The sequence below is a fragment of the Podarcis filfolensis genome (genome assembly GCF_964270895.1).
Source record: "Podarcis filfolensis genome assembly, chromosome: 16".
Classification (NCBI taxonomy): Eukaryota; Metazoa; Chordata; class Lepidosauria; order Squamata; family Lacertidae; genus Podarcis; species Podarcis filfolensis.
Genome location: NC_139620.1, coordinates 18,588,486 through 18,616,342, shown reverse-complemented (window position 1 = coordinate 18,616,342; position 27,857 = coordinate 18,588,486). Strand labels below are relative to the sequence as shown.

The 27,857-nt window shown below is 46.4% G+C and overlaps 3 protein-coding genes and 1 long non-coding RNA gene across 11 annotated transcripts in view; 2 read left to right on the top strand and 2 right to left on the bottom strand.

Annotated features, from left to right (window-relative positions):
* The window catches only part of SPTBN2 (spectrin beta, non-erythrocytic 2), a 108,452-nt gene extending 103,418 nt beyond the window's left edge, over positions 1-5,034 (top strand). For both annotated transcript variants that reach the window (XM_083589604.1, XM_083589605.1), the window contains 2 exons: positions 83-125; positions 1,512-5,034. In XM_083589604.1, the coding sequence (XP_083445730.1) occupies positions 83-125; positions 1,512-1,745 (277 nt within the window). In that variant the 3' untranslated portion in view covers positions 1,746-5,034. The remainder of the gene's footprint in view (positions 1-82; positions 126-1,511) is intronic.
* LOC310751516 lies at positions 3,513-7,368 on the bottom strand. The gene is made up of 2 exons (XR_014542583.1): positions 7,117-7,368; positions 3,513-7,062 (listed from the first exon to the last, which is right to left on the bottom strand). It is a non-coding gene; the product is annotated as an uncharacterized lncRNA (long non-coding RNA).
* A 151-nt stretch (positions 7,369-7,519) lies between these two features.
* LOC310751242 (RNA-binding protein 4B-like) lies at positions 7,520-22,054 on the top strand. Of its 7 annotated transcripts, none has more exons than XM_083590489.1 (4): positions 7,520-7,631; positions 12,791-13,213; positions 18,248-18,905; positions 21,482-22,054. In XM_083590489.1, the coding sequence occupies exons 2-3, from the start codon at positions 12,802-12,804 to the stop codon at positions 18,895-18,897; spliced, it is 1,062 nt and encodes a 353-aa protein (XP_083446615.1). In that variant the 5' UTR covers positions 7,520-7,631; positions 12,791-12,801; the 3' UTR covers positions 18,898-18,905; positions 21,482-22,054. The 7 variants fall into 7 exon arrangements, with proteins under 7 accessions (XP_083446615.1, XP_083446616.1, XP_083446610.1 ...); XM_083590484.1 differs by having other exon boundaries at positions 7,558-7,626; XM_083590486.1 differs by having other exon boundaries at positions 7,577-7,631; positions 12,766-13,213.
* On the bottom strand, positions 21,912-27,835 carry CCDC87 (coiled-coil domain containing 87). Its single transcript, XM_083589970.1, has one exon. It carries the CDS (start codon positions 27,665-27,667, stop codon positions 25,070-25,072), a length of 2,598 nt encoding a protein of 865 aa, XP_083446096.1. The 5' UTR covers positions 27,668-27,835; the 3' UTR covers positions 21,912-25,069.
* Positions 27,836-27,857: the final 22 nt, after the last annotated feature.

The following is a 27,857-nucleotide window of genomic DNA, read 5'->3' as shown; positions in this document are numbered from 1 at the left end:
GTTAGCAGAGGGATTGGAGTTTGGATATGATCCACAGACAGGCACCAGAGCAATCTTACCTTCCTTCTCTCTCTCCTTGCAGGTTAGCGGATGGCAAAGAATTTTTATTCCAGGCCAAGGATGAGGTGAGTAGAGGTCCAATTCTGCAAATCCTGCTTCTAGAGGACAGGCGGCTCCAAGGCCTCCGACCCCCCCCTCCCCCACCATGAAGCCAAATTGCAGCCCTCGTTTCAGCTCCAACTCTTCCTCCTACATTACAATCGGGAACAGCCTGGTTTGGGAGCTGCTGAATCAGACTGATGGTCCATCTAGCACACCAAGTGGCAGTGGCTCTCTGGGGTATCCGATGGACCTTTTCCCCAGCCAAACCTTGAGATGGTGGGGATTGAACCTGGGATGTTCTGCAGCACTTGGCTATGGGGCCCCTCCCCACTTTCATCTGAATGGCTAGAATTTTTCTGAAAGTCTGTATGGAAAAAAAGGATACGTTTAAGGTGCGTGGCTTCTCCCCAAGGAATCCTAGGAACTGTAGTTTATAAGGGTGCTGGGAATTGTAGCTCTGTGGGGCATAAACTGCTGTTCCTAGGATTCTTTGCAGGGAGAGAGGTGCTTTGAATGTGTGTCGAATGTGCTTTAAATGTACAGTGCGGATGTGCCGCTCAAAAGGTTCCAGTGCTGCTCAAAAGCCACACCCTTTGACCTGGGTGCCCCCCGCTCCTGATCCCAGGAATGGGACAGGCTCTAGATGTTTCTTGCCCTCACTCTATGCTCTTTTTTACCCATGCCTCCAATGCTAAGTCTAGGGACGCGGGTGGCGCTGTGGGTTAAACCACAGAGCCTAGGACTTGCCAATCAGAAGGTCGGCGGTTTGAATCCCCGCGACGGAGTGAGCTCCTGTTGCTCGGTCCCGGCTCCTGCCCACCTAGCAGTTCAAAAGCACGTCAAAGTGCAAGTAGATAAATAGGTACCGCTCTGGCGGGAAGGTAAACGGTGTTTCTGTGTGCTGCTCTGGTTCGCCATAAGCGGCTTAGTCATTCTGGCCACATGACCCGGAAGCTGTACGCCGGCTCCCTTGGCCAATAAAGCGAGATGAGCGCCGCAGTCACGACTGGACCTAATGGTCAGGGGTCCCTTTACCTTTACCAATGCTAAGAGTTGAGTGCCACAGATTAAGTAGCCAGAAGAAAGATTAAGTAGCCATGTACAAGAAAGGTGGTCATAGTAGGATTGAGGTGGAGGGGGGGATTCCCATCAACTCAGGCCATTGGCTGTGCTGGGTGAGGCTGATGGGAGTTGGAGTCCGTGAGTCCATAAAATGAAAGGAGCCGCCCATCCGTGCCAGCCCAGCCTCCGACTCCAAAGCCCTTAATATCCACACTCCCTTATATACCCCTTAGAGGGAGAATGGTGCCATTTCTCAGGGGCATGCTGGGGGGAAAACACTCCGCACATGCTCAGAAGGACTATCGGTTCATGCTTTGCCTCCTCTCCCACTTCTTCCCCCATTCCAGGCTGAGATGAGCAGCTGGATGAGAGTCATCAACGCTGCAGCTGCCTGCGCCCCAACACCACAAGGCCCTGCAGAGGACCAGCCGCCGCTCATCAGCAAAGGAATGACCCGGGCCTTGACCATGCCTCCCGTCTCACCTAACAGCGCCCCGGAAGGGACTGTCACTCTGCGTAGCAAAGAGTCCAAGGAAAAAGATCGCGAGAAACGCTTTAGCTTTTTCAAGAAGAACAAATAAGGGGCCACACCCGGAGAAGTGGGGCAGGGTGGGGGCTGCAGCTGCCGAATCTGTACAGAACTGATCATCAGAGCGGGCATGGCGGGGGCTTTGGACTGGGGGGGGGAGGGAGGGAGGGGCCGGGGCATGACACAGCTGATGGAGACCACAGTTGTTTTTCTTTTTTTAGTACTGCAGATTGCATGAAGCATCTTCAAACTTTATGAGGAATGCCTCTCCTCCTGCCTCCCCGCCCTCCAACAAAAGAAAAAAAAAAACTAAACAAGCCATGCTGCCTCTATCGAATCACGTTTGCAGAAGCCCCTGGCAGAGATGCTGCATTGGAGGGTGGGGGGCGGGCTGCCTTGAGATGGGAGGGGAGGGGGGGTTGATGAACTCTGGGTGTGATGGGAGGTGCACATCTGGGTCATCAAGTGATGGGTGCTGCGCAGGTCATGGGGAGAGGGAGGAGGACGGCCCGCTACTTCCATTCAATAGGAGCAGAGGGATCCCGACCTTTCTGGGATTGCAACGGCATGGGCTCTGTGTGAAAGTTTTCCGTTTCCAGGTGCCATCAAAACTTTGTCGGAGGTGAAATGGACTGTTCAGGGTTTTGTCGTTGAGAATCTTCTCCTATGATCTCATCCCTAGCCAGGAAATGCTTCCACTGCCTGAGGAGCCCCACCACCTCATCCCATTTTCCTCCCTGCGATACCTGGTATGCTCCATCATGTTTTTGCAGCCTCCTGAAATGGGCCCTGTCCTGAAGGCTAACAGGAAGGAACAATATATGGTTGGTTTTGAAGAAAAGCCTCTTTTCCAGTGCACTGCTGGACCCAACCTTGCTCCCTGTCTTTCCCCTCCAAATTTTTTTTTTTTTTAGCTAAATCATGTCCCCAGCAGCTGTCTAAAAACAGTAGCTAAGCCACCTTCTCAATGGGCAAGTAAGTGAGTTCCCCTTTAATTAAGGACCCCGGTCCTTGGCTTTCATCAGGGATGGGTAGAAGTTAGATTGGAATCTTGTTAGTAGATCTCTGGCTGTTTTGTGGTAGATCGGCAAGAGGTTTTGACTCCTAATGGTCTGACAATAGTAACTGCCTCCTCCCTCAAATCATACTGCTTTGGGAGGGAGTAAGCAAGAGTGGATTTTTGTATGAAAGGATTTATGATCTTGATACTGGATACTGATCACTACTTCCTGGACTCCGCATGTGCTCAGAGGGCACACTTTCATCCTTAATTCTTATTAAGTCCTCAGTACATTTGCTCAGTTGAGCTCCTGTTGTTGCACCTGGCTCCAGGTGGTAGATCTCAGGGTTGTAGTGGGGGGGGGGGAACAAAGTAGATCCCTCAGGCCTACACTCTGCCCAGGTCTGGATTAGGGTTACGCTACCTAAGCAAGGAGAGGGTGTTTGAATGGAGACATTGTGGGTGAGCGAGGTAGGGGGTGAAGGCCCCCCCCCCAGTCTTTGAAACTGCCTCCTCCACTGTGATTCTTACAATTTCGCAAGCCTCCAGACTGGGAGCAGAACCGGGATAAACAGGTGGTTACAGGAGAGGGGCAAAAGTCTTGCATGAGACAAATTTAGCTTTCTTCTGTCTACCAGGGCCAGTTCCATGTTTTTGGGGAGTGGGGGCTGGCAAAGTACCCTTCTGGACCCAGGCTTATTGGCCAGCTGGTTCTTGAAAACTAGCAGCCACATTTATTTTCCCACAATACTCTTGGTGCCCCTGGAGCATTGTGGGAAATTTTAAAATGGCAGACGTCATTGGTTTGCCAATGGTTGGGGGGGGGGCTGAACCAGATGTTGGCATCACTTGGGCCAAAGCAGGCATTGCTGCTGATAGGTAGGCCATCTGCCAGAGGCACCCATCACTTCCACTTTAGATCATATCCCCTTCTATCACTCACTCTCACTTTCTCTCTCACACACACACATGCTTTGCTGGCTGGGACTGATGGAAGTGGTAGTGCAGAACATTTGGAGGTCACCAGGATTGGAAAGACTTGTTCTACAGCAGTGGGGCAGAGCTGCATCCCAAGAGACACCTTCTGCCAATCACAATTATCTATGGCTCTGGTAATCCATGCCACTATTATAAAAACCTCTCGCACACCCCTGCCTTTTTCTGGCCTTGATTTCCTCATTTTCTATGAGCTCAAACATCTAATCCAGCAAAACTCTCAAGCAGCACCTCTTGTAAGTTCTCAGCATCTGTTATACCAGCCTTCTCCAACCGGATGCCCTCCAGATGTCTTGAACGACAACTTCCATAAGCTCCAGGTAATACGTCTATGCTACTTGGGGCTAATGGGAGTCGGGGACCAAATCACTTAGGCTCCATGCTGGAGCAGGTTACAGTACATGGAAGTATCCTGCCTGTGAACATAGATATTTCTTTCTGCACTACCGTGGCTCATAGCAGCTTCTATACTTCCCAGCCACAGGTCCAGTCTCCACATCCTGTGACCATGAGTCACTCTGTTCTGTCTTAAAAGGGAGACTTTGGAATCAAAAGGGAGCAAATGCATTGTGTTCTGGGCAGTGGTTGTATTTTATTTTTTTGCAAAGCCTGTCCTGAAAATAACTCCTCTCTGGGCCCTTTTTTAAGAAAAAGAAGCAGGAAAGGTTGTTCCTGAAGGCTATATTGAAGGGAGCCAGTTTACATGGCTGGAACGTGTATTCGGGTGGTGGTGGTTGGGTATTACAAGAATCACATTACTTTGCCCGGTTGTAGGAACTGAGGTTGCTCTGTTGGGTCCACCTGGATTCGATGTCCATCGAAACCTCACCAGCTTGCCTGATCTCCACAGGCATGGAATTCCACTGCTGATCTTCACATCCCGCACAGCTGTGTACTTGCTCCATTCCCGTTTTTCTAGCTCTGGTTTTTGACCTGTGTGTGCCTTCCTTTTCATAATCATATGCTGCCCTGCCTGCTACACTTCCACCCCCCACCCCCTTGCCATGTGAAGATAACACTGCGCCGTCACCCTTGCCACAAAGGATGCAGAGGCTGCCTCAGCACAGGGCCCACAGCAGGGTGCGCAAAACCCAGAGAGCAGCCATCGCCTGCCTCCTGACAATCTGGATTACAGGAGGTGACTTGGGAAGAAGGTTCTGTTTCTGAGGGAGGGGGCCTGGCTTTTAAAAGCAAGGCACTCTGTGCCTTCCCAGCACACCTGTCAGGGTTCCCTGCTCCCAAGCAGCGTCCCGGTGGTGTATCTGTGCTTGTGGGAGACCGTTATTCACGTGTTTGCAGTGGCATCTGTTCCGATCTTTTTGGACAAATAAAAAGAATCTGTGTAGAGAGTAGCCAGCCTGTTTCATTCCTGCCCACCTGTTGCGATGGCAGCAAAATCTGAAATCCCCTCCCTGTGTTGCTGTCTCTGCGTTAAAAGGCAAATAGGCTGAGCAGGATCGTATTTACTTATTTATTAAAATACTTATATACCACCAAATGATATACCGCAATGGTTCACAACATTAAAAAGATAAAAACCATATAATAAAAGTGTCCCAAAGTTAAAACAAATTTAAAAGCAAAAAGTTTTAAAACTAGTCTGCTTGGTCAGTTGCTTTTTTAAGAGGGAGAGAGCTACCTGATGAGCCAAAATATAGGCAGGTGAAGCTTTCCAACACGGAGAAAAGCTTTGCCTTGTCTTGCTAGTCACTGCAACAAGTGATAATGCAGAGACATGTATGGAGTTGGCATTTTCAGGCACCTTGACAGGGTCCCCTTTGCTGATTACCAACCAGAGCCTATTGATGCAATTCTCATCCTTGTCACCTGCAAACCTCTTCTCACTCACCTGCCCTTTCTCTCTGGGAAAAAGTGAAGATTGGGCTCAGAATGAGTGGCTGCAGGGAGGAGGAGAGAGGCATGCACTGCATCTTGCCCAAGGGTTTCCCTGGAGAGTCAATGCCAGTGTTGAGTTAGAAAAGCCTGACTTGGGGCAAGGCAGCTGCTCCTGTTAAAAACCCTGAGTCTGCAGCATGCAACACTTTAACTGGTGCACCCCAAGAGGAGACCCGTCATTTGAAGTGGAAACATGATTGGATAAGTATTGTTAACCCAAAGACGCCCCCACCTCCACTGCAGCCTTCTATAGTCTCCGGCTACTGCCATCGGCTTCCTTTAAAAAAAGGCTGACAGTGCTTCTGTGTCTTTTAACAGACATAACACAGGCAAAAGTTTAGCATAAAAGGAGCCCTAGTAAACCAGAGCCCATCCCTGTCAATAGCCACCAGCCATTATGGTTGTGCTCTACCTCCACTGCCAAGAGATAGCATGCCTAAATGCCAATTGCTAGGAATCAAAAGTGGGGGAGGAGAGTGTTGCACTCAGGTCCTCCTTGCAGGCTTCCCATAGGCATCTGGTTGTCCAATGAGAGAACAGGATGCTGGACTAGGTAGACCTTTGGCCTGATCCAGCAGCCAGGCTCTCCTTAAGATCTTAACAACAGCCAGGGAGACTCACAAGCATGAATTATGTCTTGCCTGCTAACTGATACTCAGCTTGCACCTGTCCATGGAGGTTCCGTTTAACTATCACTGTCCATAGCCTTCATTCAGTAGGCATCTCCTCTGTGATGCTTAATTAGAAGAAAAGTACAGCCCCATTTCCCCCTTGGTCAGACCTTATCTGGCATACTTTCTTCCCTTTTGACACTCTGCATCTGCCCATTGGAAAAAAAGCTTTCCCTACTGGATTCCTGCCCATACTGTGAGCTTTGAATGGGTGGGTGGGGGGAACAACTGAAAAGAAAAGTGTTTCTATGCTACTTCAGACACCTTACGGAGAACCCCCACAATCAAGGCTATTTTTGGTGATACTACTCAGTGTTCTCATTTCATCCTCAGGGTGACCCTTGGAGGTAGGTTAGGCTGAGAGATGGGGAGACAGTGAGTTTCATGACTGAATGGAGCCCCAAAGCCTGGTTATTGTCCAACACTAACCATTATGCCACACTAGCTCTCAGATAATTTTCAGGAGTCTTCCCGAGTCCTACCAGGCATTGTTAGGAATTGAACCTGGGACATTTTGCATTGCATAGCATGTACTATACCATTCGGTATGAAGCTCCCACTGGGTGACTTTGGGCCAGTCCTCCTTGCTTGGCCTCCCCTACCTCACAGGGTTGTTGTGAGGATAACACGGAGAGAGGGGAGCCTGGAACAGAATAAAGTAAGTGGGGTAACAGCGTTAATAACGGATAGATGGGAAAACATTAATAAAGGTACTCCGAGGCTCCTTTCCCCACCCTATTTTCAGGGGCTCCTTCCCAAAAGTACTTTCTATCCCCTCTCATCCACCACCACCTCGCTGCGAGCCCCTATGGAATAGTCCCCGCCACCTTCCCTTGGAGCAAACCATATTCACTCCCAACACCACCCCCGCCTTTTCGTGGTATCACCCAGAGGGGGGGGGACTTCTCACCTCCACGCGCCTACCATTCAGCAACATACGCTCGGCGGCCCCCACCTCCCAACTGAGCACCCCCACGCTCCTGAAAATGGTTTGACCCTTCGCTCTCGGACGACGCGACTCGTCATTGAGAACGAAGGATCAGCCGACGTAGGCGGGTGGAGAGGAGAAAGCTGGGCGTGGGCGCGCTAAGGGGCGAGAATTCCCCCCCGCTCCTCCTCGTCGTCGACGTCGGATGCTGGGAACCAACCCACATGGCTGCCTTTTCAAAGAGGGCTCTCATTGGCTAGACCTCCTTGATAGACTCTGGCCCGTGCCCACTCACCACGCGCAGCGGTTCCTCGTGGGACCAATTAGGGTACAGCGGAGCGCGGGTTAGGGGGTTCGGAGGGCGGGTGAGAAGCTTTTCCGTTGTCTCTGCCGCCATTTTGTGCCGTGGGCTGCTGCTGCCGCCGCTGCTGCTGCTGCTAAGGCAAGGTAATGAGGTGCAATTCTGGGCGGTTGGCTGAAGTGTAAAGCGGGGTTGGGTGGGTTTTGTGGATTTAAATAATACTGATAATATAATTGGTAATAATTGTTATGTTATTGACATTAATTAATTCCTCCTCGCCTTATTCTTCTGTTATATATCGATACTTTAATATCTAACATTTTTTAATTATATGCCACCCGATAACCAACTTCTCCAGGCGGCGTATACGAAAACAGCGAAGTACGATAACATACAATACTAGCAGTTATTTTTTAGAAAGCAGTATGTGGTCAATATGAACCCTTTCAGTTTTATCCTAATTGATGTTGACACGTTGTTAAATACTGTAATGTAAACTTAATAAGATCTTAATATTATCCATAACGTGCTATATATTGTTAGCACATTGTGTTTATACTCTTAACAATAAGCATATTCCAGTGTTAACCTTCATTTCTATCAAATAATGAAGAAAGTATTACGTTACGTGTGCTATTGTTGTTGCTGTTGTGTTTCTTGCCTACCCCTGCCAGACAGTCCCAAGGTGGAATTGCAGCATTTAAAAAACATGAGACAGTAAAACAGCTCTATCATCCATAACCCCGCCAAAATAATTCCACACAGCGCATTACTCAAAAGACCAGGATATAGAGGTGTGTCTTCAGCAACGGATGGAAGCTGTAAAGACATGGTGCCTGTTGTGGAGAAGGAGTTAACTGTTCTTGGGGGCATCCCTGAGTGGGCACTCTCGTGAGCTGTAAGAAGTTGTTCAGGTGGCTTACAAAATAATGGTTTTGTTAGCATTATTGTTGTTGCAGTTTATTATTATCTTTGCCTCAGTGTCACTGTGTATACGTAAATTTACAAAGTCTTAAGTGTAAAGAGAGAGGGCAGGGGGTCCGTGTCCCAATAAGTTTATTATTAAAATGTATACCCTATCTTTCAATTAAATTAACAAGGCGGGGTATGGATCTTTGCAAACAATAAATAGATTTGGGGGCTGAAATCACCCCCTTCTCATTTTACTTATGACACTTCAGCTAGTGTGGTGAAGTTGTGGGGGGGAGAGAAAAGCAATTAAGTCATTGTGTGACAAAAATACTTTATTTGCTTTCTACTATCCTGTTTAGCTTACCTCATTTGAAAGTGAGATACGTAAAGGTTCTTGCTAAACTGAAGTATTGTGCTTTTGCACCATCTTCTGAGTGAAATCCAATTTAATTTCAATGAGTTTTTGTGGCAGAGTACAATGGATATGTGCTACTTTTATTCTTGGGATTAAATGTTATGTATTACATTCCTCTCATGGTAATAAATGGGGTAGAGGGGGTCTGCTTCTGATTGGGACTGTGACAGGAGCAATGGGTTAAAGGCTGAGGCCCTGGTCTCCCTGTCAAATGTTCTGATGGAGGGGACACTAGGCCAATTTGCTGCTGAGCATCCTCTCTCAGTCCATGGAGGTGATGGGGCCCACTGGTTCTCAGGAGGACCTTTGATCAGTGAAATGGACTGGTTACTGCTTTGAACATAAGTGGCAAAAGTCTCTCATGGAACATGGCCAAGCAAAGGTAAGAGTGTATGTTCACACCTACCATGTGGTGGTGATGGCTTATTACTTTGCCACCATGGCATCCTCAAATAGCCGTTTGGCAGAGCTGTTCTACATAGTTCAAGGTTTCCCACCCCTCATGAGGGGGAACTATGGTTATCACTTGCTGTGAGAGATTTGCAAGGTACTTCTAATACAAAATCATTTGTACTTGGTCTGACAGGGACTGCATATTTCTGCAGGTCAAGGGGAAGTCTCTGGCAGTGTCAAGGTTGGATAAATGGGATCAATTTCAGTTGTTGTGCCCCAATGACCTGGTGAAGATACTTGAAGGGGTTTGGCCTACCACCTGCAATCTTAATCCTTTGCTCATCCTGGTTTATAAAATCTAGTTGAAAGTCCTGGGTGAATCCCAGGAGTGGTGAATACTTCATTTAGGGAGGATTGTGCTGTGTTGGCTGCCTTGAAGGAGAGTGCAACCCCTCCTGAAGAAGCCTTCCTTAGACCGAGAAATATGATACCCACTTTTGGGAGCAAGGCAGTTGAGAAGGTGATAGCTGTTCAACTTCAGGTGTGCTTGGAAGAAGCAGGTTATCATGGCCTATTTCAGTCCACAGCCTAGTTTGGGCACAGAGACAGCTTTGGTTGCGCTTACTGATTACGGTAGTTGAATTGGGAGAGGGATGGGAGTGTGTATAACTCTGCTGATTGTCACTTAACAGCTTTTGATATACTTAGCTCTGGTGTCCTACTGGGCCGCTTTTGTAAATTGGGAATTGGAGGCAGTGTTGTGCAATGGTAGTTCATCTACTCTGGGTACCAGATTCAGAGAATAGCCTTTTGAGATTCCTGCTTGACCCCATAGTAATTGCACTATTCAGCTTTGTAAGAGGTCCATCCTGTCTGCCATGCTGTTTAACATCTATGTGAAGCTGTTGGGTACCATCATCAGGTGGTGTGGGATGAGTTGGCATCGATATGCTGATGATGCCTTCTTTGCATTGGAATCAGAAGGGTTTTGGGTGTGAATTGATTGCCTGGAAGTGGTGGAGGGCGGGGGGTGGGCACTGAGCTGAAAGTATGGAGATTTTGTGGCTTTTTGGTCCTATATTCAGGAAGTGGGTTCACACCTTATTCTGGAGAGGTTGCACTCCCATTAAAAGATCATGTATGTAGACTCTAGTAGCCACATTGTCACAGAGTGTCTGGTACTAGCTACTTTTGGTTTACCAGCTATGGCCTTTCTTTGACTGAGATAGAGTGGCTACAGTAACCCATGATTTGGTAATTTCCAAACCAACTACAGTACTGCAATGCACTCTACATGGGGCTATCATGCCATAGGGGTTTCAGTGATGGTTGAAACCATTTTTGTTTCCTCTGGGTAGTGGCAGAAGAATAAATGTATTTTTATCATATCAGAAATGTGTGTGTTAGTTTTAGTTGTATAATTTTTTAATTTTATTTTTTATTTCTGTTGATGTGACCCATACCCTACAACCTTTGGGTGAAGGGCAGGGTATAAATCTCAATAATAAATAAAACTTCCCCTCAGCCCACACTACTGTCACAATTCAGTTTCCACCCCACACACCGACTATTTCATTAAAAACAACTATGCAATACTAAACCAGTGTCACATCTAGTTTTGCCATAAACTAAACTCATGCTGCATGCACACCATACATTTAAAGCAGTTGGGGTCTCCCAAAGAATGCTGGGGACTATAATTTACCCCTCATTGAACAATTCCCTGTACCCCAACAATCTACAGTTCCCAAGATTCCTTAGGAGAGCTCTTGTGCTTTAAAAGCACAGTGCATATGCAGCCCATATTTAGGCTTCGGTCTTACTGAACTCAAAAGCTTGTTTCTATAGAGCCATGCAAAGGACTGCATTGTTAACTTACTATCTAAATTAGAAAATGAGAGGATGGTGAGGTAAGCAGGTAGCAAAAGCAATTAAATGCATGTACTTGCATTTTTGTTTGTTTGTTTGTTTGTTTCAGAAGTTTATATGCCATCTTTCCACTCCTTCAATAGAGCGCTTGGTGGCTTGCAATATATATGAAATAATAGTCCTAACAATACATTTTTTTAAAAAACACACCTTAAAAGAGCATGAAAAGAGATGCAGTGTCAATCTTGGTTATAATTGCAGTGGTGAGAGTGGGGGGATGTAATCCAAAGGCCCTGAGGAGAGACTGGTTTTTTGAAAAGGAATTTATTTGAAGGTAGAGAGCTGTGCACTTCAAGAGGGTGTGGCACAAATCCACAAAGCAGCAACAACACAAGGAGCTCCAATTCAATAGCAGATATTGAATAAACCAACCCAGCCTTAATCCCCAAAGGTTAGGAGAGATGCTGCTTTGTGGAAGGTAATTCCAGAGGGATGTACCTCACAAAAGATGTTCTGATCTTCTGCTATAGCAACAATCTGTTGCCCAGAAATTCTGTAGGGGAAGCTTTTATTGCATGAAGTGAATGTAAAATAATCACTTTCTAAATTTTTCTATGCCAAGCCGCTGTTAAAGGCACAGATAAAGGGCCTGGAAAAAAGAAAGTAGGAATGACAATGCTTATGATAGGTTGATAGGTTTTGTTACAACCAAGCAGTATACAGTAATACCTTGGAAGTTGAACAGAATCCGTTCCGGAAGTCCGTTCGACTTCCAAAATGTTTGAAAACAAAATTGCAGCTTCTGATTGGCTGCAGGAAACTTCTGCAGCCAATTAGAAGCCGCGGAAGCCCCATCGGACATTCGGATTCCAAAAGACCGTTCGCAAACTGGAACAATCACTTCCAGGTTTTGCGGCATTTGGGAGCCAAAATGTCTGAGTTATGGGGCATTTGGTATCCAAGGTACGACTGTATAAATAAATGTTGCAGCGTGTGGGCGGAATGCATCTTTGGATTTGTATGCAGAGGCCTGCTTTTACAGAGACTTTAAACATGATTAAGACATTATTGTGAGCTGCTTTGAATATCTGAATGCTTAAGAGGTGAATATAAATCTGTTGAATAAGTGAATCTTCTTAGAAAATCAGTTTGTGGTAAATAGGATAGATCACTTGCTTTGGATATATAGGAAATCCAAGTTTAGATCCTTCAGTTATTATTACTCTAGAAGTTTATATTCTTCCTTCCAAAGGAGCTCAGGGAAGCAGGTACATAAGCCTAATAACAATATTTATAAAAACAGGCAGTCCATCTGCTGCATGGAGAAAGAGGGGGGTTGTGCCTGCACACTGCTATCCACACACATAAGAGAAGAACTTCTGAAGAGGAGAGTCTGCCTGAAGTACCTGTGACTTAGAGCCCTGATCACACTGGTTTGCAAACCATGGGAAGGCTACTTAACTAGAGTCTGCTTCTCTGCACAGATATCCCCCCCCCACCGTATGGGGGTAGAGCCATACCCCCAAGATTATGATCTCTTGGAAGATAGCACTTGAAGGGGGCTTGTGAAATTCATTAGATGCTATTGATCTTGATGTGAGGAATTGTTCTTTGACTAGTGAATCCCGGTTTGGTTTTCTTTCTTTGTGTAAGTGTCTTAATACTGTTTGTCTTCCTTCATTGAAATGCAGCCTCTTTCTTGTCCCCCACGCTCAGCATTAGCCACCATGGTGAAACTTTTTATTGGCAATCTTCCTCGGGAGGCCACGGAGCAGGAGATCCGCTCCCTTTTTGAGCAGTACGGACGGGTTCTGGAATGCGACATCATCAAGAACTACGGCTTTGTGCACATTGAGGACAAGACGGCAGCCGAGGATGCCATCCGCAACCTGCACCATTACAAGCTGCACGGGGTGTGCATCAACGTGGAGGCCAGTAAGAACAAGAGCAAGGCTTCCACCAAACTGCACGTAGGCAACATCAGCCCCGGCTGCACCAACCTGGAGCTGCGAACCAAGTTTGAGGAGTATGGGCCGGTGCTTGAATGCGACATTGTTAAGGATTACGCGTTTGTGCACATGGAGAGAGCAGAGGATGCCGTGGAGGCCATCAGGGGCCTTGACAACACAGAATTCCAAGGTGGGAAAGGGGGAGCCAGGTGGGCTAGGAACAGGAAGGAAAAAGACCCATGTACGGGTTCGCCTCTCCCACGGGGGCTGACAAGAGTTCCAAACTACTCCAGCCATGTTCAGCAGCTAGGAGGGCTGTCCGCTGGCTAGATTTTAATATTTGATTAGTCTGGCTTCTAACCAATGATTTTCTTAAATAGATTCAATTTAAATACATGTACATTCTTGGCAAAAGGCCTTGTTTGAGGATTTGAAAGTGGGTACTTTATTTTCTGTGTGAGAAATTTAATGAACCAAAGCTCACTGCTTCCTCAATACATTTGCATCCAAATTTGTATATACCATTCGTAGAGCCAGAACAATTTCAAATACATGTTTTCAACCAGTAAACTTAATGAAATCCCAGAAAGATGCCTTAAAAATTGATTTTAGCTGAACAGCCAGCGTATTAGAAGAAAAACTTTCAATGTATCCTCCCACCCCAAAAGAAGGTTTCTAACTTTAAATTTTAATTTAAAAATTACTTTAGATTTCTCTTACATCCAGTTCAGAACAGCAGTGAAAAAGCCCCCAGGTCTTTCAGAGTTCCCAGGTCTCTGCTTCTTGTTAGCCCTACTAGTTATGTGGTGTTTGTGGATGTTCTGTGTGCATTTAAAGTTTTAGTTGGTTATTGATTGAATTGCTATAAGCATGCAGCACTGATGACTGAAGATTGGCTCAAATCCATGCGATATGGAGCCCACCCACCACCTAATCAGCCTACCCTTCCTCCTCACCCAGCTTCCTTACCTACCTGTCACTTTCCTTTCAGCAAGTACATCCTTTTTAAAAACAAGAACTGCCTCTCTTCTTCCCGCCTCTATAGCCATCAATCACTTAAGCCCATGCTTCCCAGCCCACTGCCTGCTCTGTTCCCATTCCTTCAGCCAGTTTACTTTTGCACTTCCTGTGTTTTCTACTTCCAGGCCTTCTTAACTGATCCCCCCCCCCCCCACATGCCCTTTCCCTTTATTGCTGACAGCACATGGCTTCTCCTTCCCAAGGCCTGCATGACCTTTTACTTTTCTCTTAGAAGCTGCAGTATTTATCAACATTCTGTTGCTAACAGCTTCCTGCCGAGCAGTTAGAATGTCATTGTTAGATCCAAGACAACATAGCAAATCTGATGGCTAGGGGCAGGCAGCAAAGACTGATTTTTTTAGCTTGTTCTAGTAATCTACTATTTCTATTCTAGTAATTTATTTCTTTTTCTTTTTTTACTTCCACTTTTTGGGGGTTTGGAGAGGGATATATACCTAATTTTGAGAATGTTGAACATCTGAGTTGTACTTTAGTTGGTTACTAAAACTCTTTAGTACAGTGTTTGCAAAAATGTGTTAACAAAACAAATTTCTCCAATCTGGAGCTTTTTTTGGGTGGGGGAAGAAATCCAAAATCCAAAATCCACGTCAATTTTTGCTGAGGTTGATAGCTTCCAGGTGAGAATTGCATAATAATATATTAAAGTACTCTTTCTTCCAACAAAACAACAACAACAACAACAACAACAACCACCATCACCACCAAAATGTACAATTAAAATGCACAGGTTTTTTTCATTTTCCTTTTAGCTTGTCTGGAAAGTGGTTAGAATCTAGTTATATTATGCTGATAGGTAAGATGTAACTCTGTATATAAAGTTAGATGTCTCTAGGGAGTGGTCAAGGCAAGGAATTGGTAGGGTTGTAAGTCATGTGAGCAAAGGCCTGGTTCATTTGAAATTGTTTGGCTGAGCTGTGTTCATGGTGGGGAGAAGCCTATATAGAGTTAAGACAGGGATAAACATATGCTGAAATAAGCCATAATATTTATTACCTATTAAGCACCCATAAAGATAAGGCAAGCCTCCACCTTTGCAGTCTCTCTGTTGCTTCAGCATCTTAGGAGTTGCAGATCAATGCCCATTATGTGTTTGCTTGTTTCATCTCCCAATCTGGCAGTATTAAGCCACACTTTGAGGTGAGAAATTCCTACTTGCAGTCCTTTTGGCTCCAAAGAGTATCCATACAGAAGTTGTATATAGTCTTGGATTCGGTGTTGAAGACTTTATACAATTAAATTCAGCCACTGTAGCTAACTTGGCAGCGAAGTGTGTTTCTCTGTGCCAAGGTTCTTCACTCATACTCACTGAAGACTGCCAGGCTAGTAATAGTGATTGTTGATGAATTCCAGGAGATAACTAAGTAGCAGCAAAAAAGGTACAAATTGCCTGAACCAGAAGGGGTTTTTGCAAACACAGCTGATCATGCAAAGATGAGAGAAGCTTTGCTGAAGTTCCTTCTTCAGTGGTGTTACTCAGTTAAAAGTGGGGTCTGGTGAGCAGTGCCTGCCCTGTTCATGCAGCTTTTAAGGCACAGGATCCCATCTGCTTCTTATTTGGAGTTGTGGGTTGACATGCAGTGGAGCATAAACCCCAAAAGGTGAGATCAAGAACACAGAAGCTGTTTCCCAGTAACCAAGCTGTGCAACCTGATCCATTGGACAAAAGTGGGCAAGAAGGATAACTTTGGAAGCTGAGCCACATGTACTCCCAGGCAGAGTTAGAAACTAAGATATATAAGCTAATCACCAAATGGCACCTTAAACCTAGGTAATGGTCGCCACAACAGAATGTCTAGGTGCCATTTCCCCCACCCCACCCCCAGTGGAATTTTTATTGGTTACTCGTTTCATTTCTACAGCAGTTTATATCTTTTTAAAAAAACATTCAAAGCAGTTTACAACACATTACAACATCAGATAAAACAATCCAGAATAGAACAATTTCAGGCTTCAAGGAAAATACTTCAGATCCTTTTCTGAGTGACATTTTGCTTTCCCCATATTTATTTACCTACTTAATTTATATAGCTGCCCCACTCTAGGAAGTCAGCGTGGTTTAGTGGTTAGAGTGTCGGACTTGGACCTGGGAGATCAGGGTTCAAACCCCCACTCAGTCATGAAGCTCACTGGGTAATCTTGGGCCTGTCACAGCCTCTTAGCCTACCTCACAGGGTTGTTGTAGGGATTAACTGAGGATGGGGGTGAACCATGTGCACCTTGGAGAAAAAGGTGGGATACAAATGCAATAAATAAGCTCTTCTGCTTACCTGCTTAAGATAGCTGGAGGGGCCAGCCAGATGGAGAGGTCAGTTGCCAACCTGGCACCCAGAAATCTCCACGTGGTCACAGTTGGACCCACTGCAGTTGCAAAAGGCACCTGGGAAATTTCAAACACTACTCTCAGGATGACCTGGCCTCTTTCCATCAGGAGGTAGGTTTTATCCAGGGGTTGTTGTCTAGGAGCAAAAGCAGCTGCTGAACTGTGCATGAAAACCCCAGGCGCAAAAAGGTTCCCTTCCTTTCCACTATCTTAACAAGATGCGGGGGGGGGGGTAATTGAGATTCCCCTGTTTCCAGGGGGGGTGTAGGAATAAAGGAGAGCTGAAAAGGAGCAGTGGTCTTGGGACAAGCTTGTAGGGGGCTTCATACGTAAGAATTGCCCTGCTGTGTCAGACCAACACCCTGTTTCCCGTAGTGACCATCCAGATGCCTGAGCCCTTTCCCACTCATGCTTCCTCGTGACTGGTATTCAGACTGCCACTACAGGTATCAGATACTACAGGTATCAGATAGCTATTGTTAGTAGCCTTTTGGATGCATGTGGCAGAAATCAGCTGGGTTGAACATTAAACCTTTTCACTGCTGAAATATGAGGGCACGGACTGTAAACAGTTGTCCTCAAAAGGTGGACTAGGCTAGTTTGGTGAGCAACACCTGCCCTGCATTGCTCGGTGGATGCTATCAGCCACTGTACATGGTAAGACCAAAAGGCTGAAGGATTCCTGTATTGCGGGGGATTGAACTAGGTCGCCCTCGTGGCCCCTTCCAGTTCTATGAGTCTAAGGCAGGTGGCAGCAAAAAGAAAAAGACTTGGCTAAGAACTAAGCCATGCTATGTTTGGCTGTGTGCCAAGTGTAAATCTTTCATTTGTGGTGCATGTCTGGTTCTGGTCTGGCTTGAGGAAATGGGTGGTCTTCGTTTATGACTTCCGTAAGGGGTCACAGTCCTCCTCCCTGATGCCTGCAACCTCTCTGTCTTCCATTTAGTTGCTGTGCTAGTGGTTTCTCTGGGCATGAAAAGGTCTGTCAGTCTGTGATAGGCCAGGAATAGTAGAGACAGGGCCATAGTCAGGAATCTCAATTAACTGCATGTCTTGAAAGCTCAGGAAGCCTTATCCTGCAAGATCGCTCTGAGCAGAATGAATGGATTACATTTGATTCATTATATGCAAGCTTTATTGGCGTCAGGGTCAGGGAAGTGAGTTGCCTTTGGAAAATGGAGAGACAAGTAAGAGTGGATCAAGAATGTAAGGATTAATTCAGTGTGAAACCAGAGTTGGAACTTTCTTCATATCCTTTTAGAACCTTTAGCATACATTGCTATGCCCCTATAAGCATTTCATCCCCTCATAAGGGTCACAAATGTTATTTTAAAACAAAATAACAGCAACAGTTTTTTCTGGTGTGTTCAGGACCACATACTGGGATATTGTATGTTTCCCGATGCAGCCATATAGTAAGCTAGCTAAGTAAGCTAGCAAAGTTTTTGAACCCAAGCCTCCTGGGTCTGCTGGCTCATTCGGGCTTTACCATAACATTCTGCAGGCCTACCAAAATATTTTTGTGTTACTGCAGCCAAAACCATATTTGGGGATTGAATGAAATAGTTCACATTCCTAAGCAGGCTGGAACAACTCTTCTGCGGCTGTATGCTCTGCTCCTCAGGTAAAATGGTGGGCTATTCCAAGTCAGAAGGTGCAGGATTCCACTTTCCCTGCCGCCAGGGACAACTGGTCCCAGAAACACTTTTTATTTTGCCTCTTGTACTGTTAGCTGTGCAGGCTGGGCCAGCTGGTTGTCGTGACATAAACAAGCAAACAAACAAACCTGACCTGCTGTGCTTTTGCTTTGAACTGTTTTTAACAAATCTTTATAGCTGCCCTTCTTGCGTCTGTTTCTTCAAGGCAAACGAATGCGCGTGCAGTTGTCCACCAGCCGTCTCAGGACCGCACCCGGGATGGGAGACAAGAGTGGCTGCTACCGGTGTGGGAAGGAGGGTCACTGGTCTAAAGAGTGCCCGGTAGATCGCACGGGGCAAGTGCCCGAGCTGACCGAAACTTATAGCGAGCAATACGGAATGGTGCGCACCCCCTACCCTACGGGCTATGGGGACCCCGTGTATTATGATGACCCTTACGGAATGGTGGACTACTATAAACGGTATCGCGCGAGGTCCGCCGCGGCGTATGGGGCTTCTGCATACGACGCTTATGCGGAGCAGACCATGGCCCAGTATTCCCAGTACGCCCAGTACTCACAAGCCACGGCCATGGCCAATCGCCTCTCCACTGCCTTAGAGCCCTACGAGAGGGCCTTGCTGCCTGCCTCGGGAACTGCAGCAGCAGTAGCTGCTGCGGCGGCGGCCGCGACTTCCTCATTTTACACCCGGGATAGAAGCCCCCTGCGTCGCTCGGCAGCTGCGGCTTCCACCGTCGGAGACGTGTACGGATACGAGCGTGTTCAGCTTTCTCCCGTTCCGCGATCATCCCTCTACGATGTCCAGCGGTTCGGGCGGGATGCAGGCGCGGACAGGTTGCGATACTCCGCGTATTGAGTCTGGAGGTGAGAGCGTTTTTTTCCTGAGTCGCTTGGAGGAGGGGGATGGCACATTAGCGTGGCTGGTGAGACTTGGGAAAATGGTCTGCTGTGTCTTGAGGGATACCTTCTGGTATCTGCTGTGCTCTGGATTGCAAAGCTGCTGGCAGCAACATAGGCCTAACACTTAGGATATCTGAGGCAACCTGGAGCAAGCGATGCAGCTGGGTGTGGGAGGTGTAGTTTGGACCACTGTCACCAGCCCAGCAATAGAGGGAGGAGAAGCGAGCTGTCCTTGAGGGTTTTGCTGCACAGCTGGACTGTGAGTATTTTCCCGTGGGAAGAATAGGCTCCACTCTCCTGCTCTTAAAATCTGGCCCAGTCTGTCAATTTCTTGTTCTCCAGCCCAAGTGTTTCGGTTGTTTTCCCTGCTGTTGCCATTGACCTTGCACCTTTGCCATCTGCTCACAAGGCTGCCAGCATCCCCCTTGCATATGTAGCTTGGTATGCACTAAAGAGGCTGGGGCTGAGGTGTAGCAGTCACTCTGGCTTGCAGGAGATGCAGTGGCCTTTGGACAATGCTGCTCTGAAATAATCAGCAAGTCTTTAAGCATCCAGAAGATTCCCCAGCTTCATCTCTGAGCTGTGTGCTGGGATGGTCATTCGCAGAGGGCCTGTGAATTTTCAAAGATGACAGTTTGTCAAAGGTGCAGTTTCAACATCTCCTTACACAAGAATAGCCATGCTGATTCAGACCAAGATCTGCCTAGACCAGCCTTCTCCTTACAGCAGTGGCTAATTAGGTACATCCCAAGCTGGGCATAAAGTTTAGCTTCCCTTGTCTACTCCAGCATTCATTCAGAGTTGTCCTGCTCAATTCATGGAGGTGGCCATTGAGAAGATCTCCTTTATGAATTTGTCTGATTCTTTTTAAAAGCCACATAATTCAGTAGCCATCACCCCATCTTCTGATAGTAAATTTCTTTAGTTAATCATGCATTATATGAGGGAATACTCTGATTTTCTCTATCCTAAACCCATTGCAAATTATTTTTGGCAGGTAACACTGAGTCCTTGTAGTATGAGAGAGGGTGAATAATTTTCTTTCCACATTTTCCCCATGTGGTTCATTACTTTATAAACCTCCATCCATCCCATTTGTCTTCTTTCTAAAACAAAAACTAAAAGTCTTATTATAATGAAAGCTCTCCACCCCCTTGATATCTTAATTGCTTCTTTTCTGTATTTCTTCCAGCTGTGTGATGCCCTTTGAGGGATAGGACAATATGCAGCATTATAAAATGTTACCATACCACAGATACATATTATTACACTTGTAATTCTGTTGGCAATCTCACCCTAATAATTCCCCATATTGAGGGATTTTTCTTCCTCCCCTTTTTCTACCTGCTACATTTTTATTGAGCTCACACAAAAATACACAGCAGCTCCCTATTCAGGTAGTCAGCATGCATTCATCTGGAAGTTAGGTTGAATTGTGTGCAGTTGACGGGAATGAGGAGTCCCGTAGGTGTGTTTTACTTGCAACCAACTGCAATAATAGCAAATGCCACCATTTGCTGTTTGTAGGGTATGTATGACCCCAGTGCACAGTAGGATAGCCTGAGGCTCCTCGGCAGTCTGTCAGAATGGATGGGCAATTCACATGCAAGCCAGGGTTTAACTACAGTTTACATAGGCTGTAGATCACTGGTAGAACGTGCTTTGAATGCAGAAGGTCCCAGGCGCAGTCTCCCCCCAAAGGATTAAGTAACAGGTGTTGGAGAAACCCATTTTCTCAGTGAAACTCTGGAAAGCTGCTGCCAGTCGGAGTAGACAACATAAGACTAGATGGAGAAGTAATCTGAATTGGAGTAAGGCAGCTTGCTCAGTGAAGAGACCACAGCTCACTGGTAGAGCTCTGCATACAGAAGGTCTCAGGTTCAGTACCTTTCATCTCGTGTTAAAAGGACCCCTGGTTGTGAAAAAAGGACCTCTGCCTGGGAGCTTGGGAGGCAGTGTCAGTCACTGGTCTGAGCCGAGAGAAGGCAGTCTTAGTCCTGCTTCAGGGTGGATTGGAAATGCCAACAAATGAAGCATTGCCCCAAAAGTGGTTGCCCCAATGTGCATTTTAACTAGTTGCTTACATTTCAGGAAATCTGTAACTAAAATGAGCACACTGAAAATTTCCTATAAATAGGGAGGTTCTTTTGCTTTTCAAAATAAATATTTCACATTAATTGGGGTTGCAGGGACCAATGTTCCCTTAAACTGCTCATCCTGTATTACGGCTCCCAGCCAAAGTGGGATGCTTTGTCAACCGCTGAGGAATATGCTGATAATTATCTTTCCAGAGCTATTTGTGAAATAGTTACAATTCTGAGTTCTCTTTCTCTTTCTATCCCTGATGCCTGTTCCTTCCACCAGCCTCACATACAGCTTTCTTGACATTCAGAAGTTTGGGTAGGTACTCACGCACCATCCTTAGAAGTGAAGATCTTTGTGTTGGAATCCTGTGCGACGTGGTCCTGGGTTCCCTCTAGGCACTCTAGGCAGAGATCCACCTTTCAGCCTTCAAATGAATTGTGTCTTTTATTTTTCAGGTAGGCTATTTGAGGGCTGGACGTCGGGTTCCTGTGGTACATCCGCGACAAAACTGTGCCAGGCTTCACGATGTGTCAATTTGTGTTTAGCATGGTCTCACTAATGGACATCTTGTGTCTCTTCAAAGTTTAGTGACAACTAACTTCCCTTAAAAAAACAAAAACAAAAATAGAACACATTTCCCAAGGATTTTTGCGGGGATGGGGGAGGGAGGTGTTGTGGGGAGTTCAGCAATAACTGACATTGCACCCCCCCTGCCTAGACCTGGATTTTAAGTTTAGGGTGGTCCTGGGTGGAACAGGAGGCAAGCTCTTCTCCTTCTGGAGCCTACTTTAAGCCACAGCCTTCCCTCCCAGCTCAGTTTCTGTCTCCCTATTTGTGGCTTAATTTTGGAAGTGAATAATCAGTACTCCCTCCCCTTTTTTTCCCTTGTTTGTTTTGTCATATTTGGTATTTTCCTGAGTTTATTCCCTCCTGTGGAGTCCTTCTTATACTGATAATTAACCTGTGACTTTTGTTCTCTGAAGTTTGACAAAACCTTTTCTCCAGTAAAATAAAACATTTGTAACAGATGCCTGAGAGTTTTTGTCTGCTGTACTATAGACTAAAAGACAAAACGATAACGTAAAGCAGTTGTGAAGCCCCTATGATATGTGTAAAAGTGAAATGGGACAGTGTAGCTATTTAGGCACCTGATGAGCGCACATTCCCTCTGCTACAGGCCAGCTGCAAAGTTCAGCCCCCTGCAAAACTGAAGGTTGATTTCTTTTTGCTCTCCTGAGTTAGGCTATTTCACTTCATTGTACAGCAGGATGTCTAAATGTCTTATTTATTGCTTCATTTGTTAGTTGCACAAGAACTATCATCTGAGGCCTAGGAAGATCAATCCCATCTGCTGTTTCTTCCCGGCAGGAATTGGTTGGTCTGAAGTGAGCATCATTTCGTAATTCCATACATCTCCCTCTCCCCCACACCCACAAGCCCATATGTGCATATTACTACAGCCCATAAAACAAAGGCTGAGTTAACCATATGGCCAAAAAGTTGCTTTGTGATGGTTAACATAGAGGTACAGCCTCTTGAGTTAATACAAAGCAGTCCTTAGTGTTGAGTTGCTTACCCCTGTTTTAGCCTAAAATTGCAAATGTGTGTGGGAGGATATGCCTATCCCCGTGGGGACCACCCTTCTTACATTCTAGCCGCCACTTGTTCACTTGAGAGAAACCCTGCTGTGATGTCAAATAGCAACCGCAAGGTGCTGCAAGGTGTGAGATTTAGTGATCTCTACATGCATGTTCCGCCACTATCCCATTTTCCAGTTGCCTCATGCTAAGGGTTGGTTACAGTGCAATCCTAACCACGTCTACTCAAAACACAGTGGGGCTCACTGTGCAGGACTAGGTCTGTAGTCTTTGCTGAGATACAGCACCAGTTGGGGGCCAAAGGCTTTATGTAGCTTGCTTTTGATGATGGATTAGAAGAGAGCTTACATCATGTAGGTGTTCTGAGAGGCACCTCCAAGCAACAAGGGACAGCAAAGCAGAAAGGGTGGAGTGCTGGTCTTGCTTATACTACAAGCCACATTTGGACCCAGAAAGCAACTTTCCTTGAAGTCAAACTGGACCTTTTCCTATTGTGCTTCCTCAGCTGCTTGTTCTGAGTCACCTACCAGAGGTTTTATTCTGCTGGCATCTCAACTGTTTTCTCATAGAATCATAGAACTGTAGAGTTGGAAGGGACCCTAAGGATAATCTAGTCTAACCTCCTGCAATGCAGGAATATGCAGCTGTCCCTTATGGGGATCAAACCTGCAATCAGCACTATGCTGTAACCAACGGAGCTATCTTTTGGGTGTCAATGATAAACTTCTATCTGGTACACAAATTTATCTGTGCGGTAGTGCAAAGTGCTCATGGCATACCCTTCTAACCAGCAACTTTGGCCTGTGGTTTTGTCATCCTGCTTCATTTGCAACGATTGATACAGTAGTTGATAGAAGGATCAGCAGGCATTTATTCAACCACCAAACTGGCCACCAATACTGAATATTTAAGCCTTAAGGCATTTATACACCACACCCATCATCACCTGGTGGGGGCTGAGGCTGATGGAAGTTGTAATCCAAAATTTCTACAGGGCAATAGGGTGCAGTAAGTTGTTGTGCTGCTTTTCAGGCAGACCTCACAAAGCTATTTATCTGTTATTAAATTGGTATACCACCCTTCCTCCAAAGATCTCAGGGCAGTTCACAGCATAAAAAGACACAAACAAGAACAAAAGCAAAGCAAAACACACACACCCCAATACACATCTAAAAGTACATAGAATGTTAATTGGCCAAAGGCTTGGTTGAAGAGATGTTTTTGCCTGGTGCCTAAAGGTGTATAATGAAGGTGCAGGCAAGCCTCCCTGGGGAGAGCATGCCACAAATTGGGATCCACTGCAGAAAAGGTCCACTCTCATGTTACCAACCTGCAGACGTCTCCTGGAATCCATTTGCAATAGCCAAAGAAGACTGAAGAGGACTGAGTGGGGAGAAAGTTGGGTGTCTACTATAGAGATAAGCAACTGGCACCTCAGCCAAATCCAGCCCTCCAAAGGATTTTAGCTGCCTCTTTGTTACTAAAAGGTATGAATAGTTTCATATGATAACGTAACTACTTGAAAACCACTCTGGAATGAGGATTGTGGTCTTGGTTTCTACTGTGGGAAAACTAGTTGCTGACCACCACCACCGTTGCTCTACATCTCTCCTCCACAACAAGAACAATCATTGCTCTACATCTACCCTCCAGTTGCCATGTGAGATTGATGGGTAAGCTAGGTCCCCCATTACTCAACTATGGGACGGAACACAACCCCACCACCCCACCTCCATCAAGGGCAACCTGTACTGTATGCTTGCAGTTTAGTAGAGCCTTTAGTACAGTAGCCAAAACTCTGAAGACACGCTAAATTGCCACATCCCGCTTCCTCCATCCCCCAGGGGCACTGACACAGGCTGGACACAACCTGTGCCAGAGGCTCTGGGGGATTGAAGAGAATGTGCATGGCAGGCACATCATGATTCTTTGCAAAATCATGGTCTAATAGAATTCCAGATAAGATGGCAAGGTAAGCCATAGGGAAGAAATTCATAGCAGGCCTAATGTGGTCTGTAAGCAATTACTTCAAAAATCATGGCAGAACTTCAAATCATGAGGACAAGAAACATTTTTAATTTGAGGATATCAGAAACCTTAAATTCTTCATAGGATCCAATTCATTTGTGGATAAGGCACATCTCACAAACTGACAACCCTTCTGAAATCTGGAATGAGCTAAACGTATTCTGGACTTTTGGTGCATGCCCACATTTTCCCCACCACCACACTCTGCTCTTTCCCTTATTCCACCAATAGACCATGGCACTACAAACTGAATATAGGTTGTTGCGGTCTGCCTCCATGTTTCTCAACCTTTGGCTTGGCTGAAGGAGAGGTCTGCCGGAAAAGTATGTGGATGAATTTGGTGCATGTGCAGAAAAGATGTCTTCTCCACTGCCATCTTGGTGTGTTGGCCAGTGAGCTAAACAGTGGTACCAGTCTTTAAGGGATAGGAGGAAGTCTTCTAATTAGGCCCCTTTTCTGGACAACTCTCCTCAATGTATTGGCACGTCGCTCCTGCTGTAGCCAATAGAGCATCTCCACTGTGTCCCATGCCATCTTCTGCAGGTATGGGCGTCCCTTGTAGGTCACTGTGTCATTGTAAGACTCTTTGATATTGTTCAGGATGATATAGAGCTCTGAGTCATACTGGGCCAACTCAGAGCGCAAGCGGTTCCTGGTTCTGGATTCCTTCATTCGTGCTATGAAGGAGCGGGGAGCCAGGTCGAACAAGCGGTTTGGATTCGAAGCAGTTTCTTCAAACTGTTCCAAATCAGCCAGCAGGAGTTCTCGGTCCTGGATAGACCGTGCTGCTGTCTCCCAAGCTTGGAGCATGTCTGGGAGCAGCCAGTAATAAGGGTTGGAGCTGTACTTAATTGCCATATCCAGCCTTTCCTGTTCAGAGAAATGAAGAACTGTCCACAGTCTTTCCAGCCTTCTCTGAAAGACCTTGAGATCCTCAGATGTGTGGTCAGAGCACAAAACATTTTCCAATCCCCGCAGCATGGCGCATTTGGAATTCCACTTCCCATGTTCAAACTCTTCCTTCTTGGTTTGAAGTTCAGCAGCTTTCTTTATCACGTCTCTCTTCACTTTCACTTGTTTCTTTACTTGCACCTCATCTAATACAGGCTGTTGCTCCTCATCTTCCTTAACGCTGTATAAATGAAATATCACTGGCAAATAGTCAGACTCCTTGGTGCCAATGTATTTCAAGTAATCATCAGTGTTGAATGTTGCTTTCCACCATTTAAGCCAAGAGGTTTTTTTACCAGTATTTTTTTTGAAGGGTACATTTGGGCTCTCTGACACTTCCTCAGGGACAAATGGTCCAGGTGGCAGGATGTTACTCAGCTCTTTATTAATGACTTGTTCACTTTTCCCCCTAGTCAATGTTGAGGAAGCAAAGCACCCAGCCAGTTCAATGTTGGTTGCAGGGGATTCTATCATGGGCCCTAGGTCAAATTTCAGGTGGTCTTTTGGGATAGTATTCATTAGTTCCTTGTACATCTCCCTGACCTCTTCACCAGTGGAAAGATTTGCATCTAGAGACTTCACTGTAGCATTATCTATCTCTCCAAGGAGGTGGTTGTAAATTACTGGACATATCTCCATAGACACAGCTTCTACATAGGTTCTTTCTGACACTTGCATATCAGCTGCCTTCACAACCATCCTTTCGTTGACTTTAAAGTTCACTGTTGCAGCCTGAGGATGTGTGGCTGGGGCAGCAATCATGGTGTTCTTCCGTGACATCTCAAAGGACTCCTCTCGTTGCAGAGAGCAAAGTAGTCTCTGAAGCTGCTCAAGGCGAACCTCATTAGTCTTGCGCCGTGTCAAGGCTTTAATGAGGGGAGGGAGCTCTAAATCCTCATCCTGCTCTTCTTTCTGCTGGCTGCTTTTCAGGACTGTTCTCTGTGCTAGTCTTCGGAGGTCCTCAGCCAGGCCGGCCATTCCCTTGAGCCCATCATCTTCAGTGGTCTCACCATAATGACAAGGCAGATCAGGGCTGATAGGGCGCACAGATAAACGAATTCCAAGTTCATCTGCTAGGAGTTGTCCAACTCTCATATTGGGCAACGACTGGCTCCTCTTGAGACTGCTGGAAATGGCATGCTTAACCCACTGGAGTTTAGGCCGATCTCCTAAAGTACTGGTGCGTGAGCATGGCATTGTCATCACATCAGACTGCATTTGTCTAAAGTGGCTACTAGAGCTTGGTCTTGGTAGATTTAACTGCTTTATTTTGTTCATGTCTAACAAAGGTAAGTCCTCCAATTCCTTGATATCCTTCGCTATCTTCTGTCTCATCGTTGGTATGTGAGGTTTCATAAGCCTGATGAAGTAGTCAATGCTGAAACGCAGATTGCACACGTCCATCTGCGTTGACCTCCAACCCGCCATACTAACCCGTTTCCTGGACGTTTCAGTCTGGCGGAGTTGCAGGGTCTTCGTGTCCATTATTAGGCGGTGGCGGACAGCTGCTACATTGAGGAGCCTGGAACAGTCCAGAGAGAGTTGGGCAGAGAAGCGAGTTAGGTTAGCACAGTCCGTGAAGACAGACAGTGCACGATGGCGCTCCATGACAGACAGATAGCGACGGAAAAGGTGCTGGCATACCAAGCCAATGTAAGTCACCAGGTGCTGGTAGAGTTCCCTGTTTTCCTGGGGACTGAAGGCTGGGTCATAGAGGGAACGTTGTACATCCTTAAAGATGTGCTTGACCTCAGTTAGGATGACCTGCTGGAAGGCCCGCTGGTGTGGGCTGGGTATTTGCTGCCACTGGGTCCCCACCTCCATCCGGCCTTTTAGCAGCTGCATGAGGTTGGCCAGGGAGATGGGCACAGGCACAGGCTTCTGCAGGGACGAGATGGCAGAGGACCCTTTGTCGATCGAGCTCCTCAACCTGGAGACGGTGGCCGGGAAGAGGGACAGGGGGGCGAGGATCCGCTGGTAGTGGTCATGCAGCTGCTGGTTGGCCTTTTCCGTGTTGTCTAGGGCGTACACCTCGCGCCGGGGAAGCGCGACAAACGAATTCATGGCGGGGAGCTCGGCGGAAGCTGCAGCTGCAGCAGCGACAGTAACCCCAGGGTGGCTTATGGAGTGGTCGTCATGGTTACGCCACAACGGACTACTCAGCGCCAATCGGCTTCCTGGAGGGATGCTGAGCGCGAGAGTTTGGTTCCGGGCCTGGTAAAAGGGCGCGCGGACTCGGAAGAGGAGGGGGCAG